The sequence below is a fragment of the Charadrius vociferus genome, unplaced genomic scaffold, assembly GCF_000708025.1.
Source record: "Charadrius vociferus isolate BGI_N301 unplaced genomic scaffold, ASM70802v2 scaffold70, whole genome shotgun sequence".
Classification (NCBI taxonomy): Eukaryota; Metazoa; Chordata; class Aves; order Charadriiformes; family Charadriidae; genus Charadrius; species Charadrius vociferus.
In genome coordinates, this window is record NW_009646851.1 from 3,150,072 (window position 1) to 3,157,245 (window position 7,174).

Consider the following 7,174-nt stretch of genomic DNA (forward strand, 5'->3'; position numbering starts at 1 on the left):
CTACACTGTTCTTAATCTTTCCCCCTATCCAAAATTCATTTCTGTCAAACAACAAATGTTTCCCCTCTCAGCTGTGGTACCCCCTGTCTCCCCAAATAAAGACTGAAGATAAGCAAGAAGCACGCCACAGTGTTTTTCTTCTGTATCTAAAATTTTGTTCAGTTAAACAATCAAGCACGCTTGCAGGAACGACCCCCTCAGACCTGCCCAATGGGATATGTAACACTGCACTTTGACCCTAAAATGGTCTAATATCACTGAAATGAGATTTCTCTGTACAGAAAACTCTACATTTCTAATACGTAGATTTTTTGTTATTTTTTTAAAACTTTACCTAACCTTTCTGAACCCAGCCAAGTAAGATAACTCAGGAAAACTAAAGCACTTAATTGTAACAGTTGGATCAATGGCAATGCTTCTGAAACACTCTGAAAGTGTTTTTCTTCTTTAACATTGGTAGCTGGTATTGAGCTGTGAGATATAAACAATGACAATCTGTAATTCACTTCAGATTTCTCTCCTCTCATGAGTAATTCATCTACCCCAAATTCATACTGATCACGCTTTCAGCTCTACTCACCTACTTCATAGACACATGAATGTGCATAACAAGCTTTCTAATTAGAAGAAATTAAGCTTCATTACACTATTTTGTGTAATTTTGCATAGATATTAGTAGATATCACCGAATTTTGATACAATTTTGGCTCTCACAAGCCTGTGTCACTTCTCAAAATGAGACCCAGGAAGTGGTAAGTAGTCAGTACTGTCACATCAGACCACTTGATCAACAAGTGGGTGGGTGGAATAAAACCCGATATTCCTGATAACTATATTCATTTGCCACCAAGAAAAAAACCCACTGTGATCAATCCCTGTACTGTTGCTACTGACTGCTCTGAAGTAAGCCTTATTTGCATGGAGAAGAGCAACAAAGGAATATATAAATCTACCACATAGCCCCCAATTTCTTCTATAGGAGCTGAACTCAGATTCATAAAGAAGCTGAAGAACAACAAAGGAATATATAAATCTACAACATAGCCCCCAGTTTCTTCTACAGGAGCTGAACTCAGATTCATAAAGAAGCTGTTTCTCACTGTTTTACACGAGCACAAATCAGGCCCTGACTGGCAAGAACCCACTGTACCCAGAAATAGCCAGATCACCAAAACAAATCGTCTCTCCAAGACAGAACACAATAAAATATTGGTCCGATATTTAATGAACTGCCTCATACTCAAATAACTGGGAACATTTGTATTATTTCACAGCTTAGCTCCTCACATCTCACCTGTTTTCCAGTCACCTGATCATTCACACTCCCTTATGCTCATTCATTCCTAGGATATCTTTTGGAGCAAATTAACCAACTCATCCGCAGATGAAACCAGAGGCAGAGCTGGGGACAGTTTGCTCCAGCTACCTTAAAGGTAGGAGGAACGAGACCCCACCATCTCTGCATGTCTCACACTCTCATGTACCCAAGTCCATGTGATACGTATCCTGTGCCCATTCTGCAGCAAAACCCCACATTATTTGCAGGGTTCTGAAATTGAAAAGCGGAAAGAAAATTAATATTTTCAGGCCACTAATGCATTAGATGGGGCCCAAAGGAGAGCCAGGTAGAACACTAGGGGTTAACCATACTGGAAGAGGTGGAATACTCTCTCTTCACAGGCGGCAGGAACTCTAGAAGTAGCCCGAAGCAGCATAGATCTCAGCCACTTTGTATTATTCTGTAACACTTGCTTTTCCAGTATAAATGCAGCCTGCTATATCTTACTGTTCAGTGTGCATGAGAATATTTGCTATATTGGAGCATACCTTTCCAGGTGCAACCGGTATTTTCACAGACCTTCATGTCACCACTTTCTGCAATGCTATATCCAACCTCCTGGACCACTGGAAGCTGAGAAGGACATTTCTGCCAAGACATTGAAGTGAAAACATGACTGAATGAAGAAATCTGTCACAAAACTGTATGTAAGCATCATAGACAACACAACTCACATCAAAGGGCTTAACATTCACTACATAAAAGTTTCAAAACAGCTTGTTTCTTGGATGGGAGACCAGTAAAAAATACAGATGAGCAGTGTCCAAATCATGTGCTCTTCCTTGAGCCACTATTTTTCCTTCCATAAAACACCAATTCACTGCTAATGATCGCACAAACTCTGACAAAGCTGTTTGAACAAGGCCATTTTACCAGTGGAAGAGGTCATAGGCCCTGTACATCTGTGTGTACGACCACAGGTCACCTGCCCAACCTTAATGCCCTCTTCTCCTCTTCTGAATTGGCATTTGGGCTCATTTTACCAGCATACAATTCCATGTTTTTTGAACGCAGACAGTAAGTCTGATGCCTCAGGCTTGCTCTATGAGGGAAGACCAGTTTTGTGGTGCATACACTGCAGATTATTGATTCCAGCATGAGACCTACTAGATGTCAGTCCTCTCTCAAACCAGGGTCCCAGAGCCTGGACTCCATGATCCCATTCCTTAAACCAGAATTACATTATGAAACTTAAAATTTATACAATGTGTCTCTGAGGAGTAAGATTTTTTTAATTACTTCATCATTTCCATGGGTGACAAAGAAGCAGATGATGCAGCAGACAAAGATAAGAAAAGGCAGACCTGAATTTTATTGGAACTTACTCTTTTTTTGAAAAAAATTAGCTTAGGCCTTTATCCAAGATTCAGGCAAAGGCTCAGATCAGCTCACACAGGATGTGAATCTCTTCACCAATCCCTACTAATATGCATTTCTTCACAACGTCCCTGAGTTGAATGCTCTTGACGCCAGTTGTCTGTTTGGTCTGTAATTCTTTATTTACAGTCAGGTGGAAATGCAGCTGATGTTTTTACCAGCCACTCAAGATTAGTATGTTCTTCATCCAATGTCTGTGAAATCTATCCTTCCAAGCACACTCAGCGCTACTCTTCTTCAAAACCCTGCTGCAATCATGATAAGAAACATCTTACAAAAACATAGCTGGGAAAAGTGTTCCTTCTTTATATATCCCAGCTGTTCTACAGCAGGCCTTCAGCTTTGAGAGGCACTTTCTGTATGATTTATATAGACAACCTGGCAGAAAGCTAATCAGATTGCTTGGATCTGTGTCCCTCTAAAGTAAGTGCAGACATTTCTCTGGAAAACCAACTGTGTATACAAGGAAGTAATCTTTTGGCCCACAAAGAGACCACACACATTCACTGGAACGTGAGAAGATTTTTTTTTCAATGCATTCCATCCCTTTATGCTACTAGGCAGCACAAATTAAATAGTCATTAATTACTACAGCTAAGAAGATTCATAGATTTTCTGACTTCCAAATGCTTTTATAAAGAACTTTGGTTTTGGTCATCCCACAATGTTATCTCAAAGAGCCCCACATCATACTTTTACAAAGTGGTTGCGGTCCTTGATGTAGAACTCTGACCATCTTGGTTTTAACTCAACTCCTGCTTGTAAATTACAGTCTAATTCTAAGTAAGTCGCTTCACTGTAGAGATGAATGACTGACGCATGGTTCATATCAACAAAGCCAAGTCCAGGGTCCTGTACCTGGGTTCAGGGCAACCCCCAGTATCAATACAGGCTGGGGGATGAAGGGATTGAGAACAGCCCTGCCAAGAAGGACTTGGGGGTGCTGGTGGATGGAAAGCTGGACGTGAGTCGGCAATGTGTGCTTGCAGACCAGAAAGCCAATCATATACTTGGCTGCATCAAAACAAGCATGGCCAGCAGGTCGAGGGTGGTGATTCTGACCCCCCAGATTCTGCTCTCGTGATGCTCTAGCTCTGGAGCCCTCGGCACCAGCACAGGAAAGACATGGACCTGTTGGAATGGATCCAGAAGAGGGCCACAAAAATGATCAGAGGGACAAAGAACCTCTCCTGTGAGGAGAGGCTGAGAGAGTTGGGGTTATTCGGCCTGGAGAAGAAAAGCCTCTGGGGAGACCTTATTGCATCCTTTCAGTACTTAAAGGGAGCTTGTAAGAAAGGTGGGGACAGACTTTTTCATAGAATGGTTTGGGTTGGAAGGTACCTTAAATGTCATCTAGTTCCAATACCCAGGCAGGGACACCTCCCACTAGACCAGGGTGCTCAAAGCCCCATCGAACCTGGCCTTGAACACTTCCAGGGATGGGGCACCCACAACTTCCCCGGGCAACCTGTTCCAGTGCTTCACCACCCTCATAGTGAAAATTTTCTTCCCAATATCTAATTTAAATCTACCCTCTTTCAGTTTAAAACTGTTACCCCTTGTCCTATCACTACACTCCCTGATAAGGAATCCCTCTCCATCTTTCCTGTAGGCCCCCTTTAGGTACTGGAAGGATGCTGTAAGGTCTCCCAGGAGCCTTCTAAACCCATTGAGCTGTGTATTATAACACGTCTAAAATTCACAGACTTTCCAATTAGACCATGGAGGAAGCACTGTTGTTGAAAGGTGGATTTTCCAGACTATTTTGCTTATTTAGAAAGGAAACCAATTGCCCCAAGGACCAGCTTTCCAGAATGATGTAAAAGCATGGTCTTTTTCCAACATCCAATGACCTTCAAGAGTACAACTATTAGAATATATCAATCAACAAGCCTGTTAGCCCACCTTGCTGACAATACCTCATTTTCTTAGAAATTGAGCTTGATACACTCATAGAAACTTCTCAATAATATTAATGAAGGATTATAAACCACTATGAGCAAGGACATTGAGTACGCATCTCTGAAACATCCTTAACTCAACAGCTATGATCAAAAAAGTAGTCACGTGAAAACAGCTATCAGCATCTTCAGTACTGACCTTGCAAGTGGTGCAATCAAGGAAAGGAGAGTACAGGAAAAAGCATGGTCACTGACTAAAAGTTTACAACTATATAAACAGTCACAATTAGATAGCACTAAAATAAAGAGCTGGTTTTGAGTGCAAGGTTATGGTAATAACTTCTACTAACGCAGACAAGTATCACCATGCTTAACATGAGAAGTCAATTTTCAAGACGTTAGTGAACAGAAACAGATGGGTGGCTGGAACATAGGTTTATTTAAGGTGAACAAAAAGCAATGGATAATGCCCAAAAAAAAAATGTTTCAGTGTCCCCTAGGAAAAATTAAGGAATAAAGTGTACAGCAATAGAAAGCAACACCTAAATGCAAAGTGATCTGAAGTCTTTGTTTCAAATGTTAGGCAGATTCTATGTGTTCTTTCATCCTTGGCCAAGAATCTGAACTTCTATTGTCATGACAACATATTTTATTCTCAGAAAGACACTTTTTGGCAAATTTGTCGTAGCATCTCATTCTGTCTACGTGACAAAATGAATAACTACATCCTGCACAACTGAAGAAGTGATCTTCTTCACACATAGTGGTTATTAAGGTAAGTGAAAAACTGAGTCATTCATGTTTTTCATGCGTATTTTTTACAATATATGTTTCCCCTCAGAGGTAACAAACGTATCTTGAGGTCTTCATTAGCTTGGTTTCGATTTTAGTTAGCAGGACGATAGCCTGGAGGAAGGGGAGAGAAGCTGAATCAAATAAATGACAAAGCAATTGCTCCTGACATTTCTCTAGCAGACATTTCCTAAATGGACCTCCTCTTTTTATTGTTCTCCATGTCAATAAGCTAGTATCAGCATAACAGATTCCAGGCCAAAGATAAGCTGAGAAAAAAAAAAAAAAAAATCAGGAAAGTAAATAACCCTACCTCTGCATTTGAATGTTGCATTACTCACCTGTTTCTTTTCTATTTCAGCTCTCACGTTATTCCTCCCTTCCAAGCCTTCTGCAGCATGACTGCTAGGTAAAGTCACAACAGTTTTCATGATGGAGAGTTTCTTAAGCACCTGAGGTGTCACTGGAAAAACAATTTTAATGGAAACAATACGTTTAAAAACCATACACACAGATATTTGTCAAATACTTTTCAGAGTAGTGCTGATTTCATAGTAGCAGTATTCTACAAGCAGATCTGACACACTAAGTGGGACAATGCAAATACCAACATTTGAACCAGTCACCCTGCTTTTGTTTTGTCACTGAAGAGAGACATTTCTACAGTACTATTCATCTTACCCTAGAAGAGATGTCTAAAAAAGGTCAGATTGATCATTCCCTTTATAACATGAGCCTGTTTACTGCTGCAGCTCATACCCAGCCTTAGATTTATTGACTGGTTACACAGGATGCTACCCCATAGGAAATCAGTATCTGACTTCCCAGAACCATGCATGCTTTCACCACTGCCAGTGGAGAGAGCATGCAGGACCTTCTGTTCAAGAAACTGAAGGAGGGAATACTTCACTTTGTTTTAGAACCCGAGTTTCCTAGAGCTGAGCATGTATTACCAACAGCTCTGGTGTTCTGCTTGGCAAAAGACAGAATTGCTTTCTGACCAACAGGCATGGATGGCATTGTGGGAACACATTCTCAAAACTAAACAGCATCTTTTATTTGCTCTCTAAATATTTCAATTACCAATCAAGAAATGAGCCTTGTATAGTTCCCTAGATCTCCCAGGAAGCTCTTCTTGTATTTGCACTTTGTAAACCTTTCCCCACTTTCCCCTAGCACTGCTGGAAGCATCAGTGACTGGGCTGAAAGGCTCATTTAACCTTCTGCCAGCTCCCTCTGTTGTTGAGAGACAGAAACAGCCACCGCTAGAGTCAGTTCTTCTCCAGACCAAGTCAGAGTACTGAAAGTTTGATCTGTGCTCTGAAGGTACATCATCTAATGCTCTCAGGTGCATCACTCCCTAAGGTGAACTGAGTGTAAGTATCCCTTAGCCGTTGTCCCTTTGTCAATATCTGAAGCCTTAAACATTGGAGAGACACCAGCGCAGGGCAAGCCTCTCCTTCAGTGAGTGTACACTATACCACATCCAAGCACGCAGACTGGTCGAAGTTCTGCAGTTACGGATGGGTCTGTGGTAAGGCAAAGGAGAAGCAGAAGGAAGGGAAGGACAGAGACCTGTATGAATTCTCCTGCTCTCCTGTCAGTTAACTATTCCAGATTATGAAGCTGCAGCAACCAATTTTGTGCATTGTTACAGCCCAGTGCAACTTAAACCCATGCCAATCCAGCTCCCACCACAGGGAAAAAAAGACTGGCCTGCACCAGGCATGGCTTGGTTGGGGATGAGACTTTATTTTCTCTTTCC

General features: G+C 41.4%; 1 protein-coding gene across 1 annotated transcript in view; it reads right to left on the minus strand.

The window, feature by feature from the left end:
• The window catches only part of CDC20B (cell division cycle 20B), a 21,036-nt gene that overhangs the window by 13,167 nt on the left and 695 nt on the right, over window positions 1-7,174 (minus strand). The window contains exons 2-3 of the mRNA XM_009894224.1: window positions 5,751-5,872; window positions 1,828-1,927 (exon numbers count right to left, since the gene is read on the minus strand). Coding sequence (XP_009892526.1) covers window positions 1,828-1,927; window positions 5,751-5,872 — 222 coding nt within the window. The remainder of the gene's footprint in view (window positions 1-1,827; window positions 1,928-5,750; window positions 5,873-7,174) is intronic.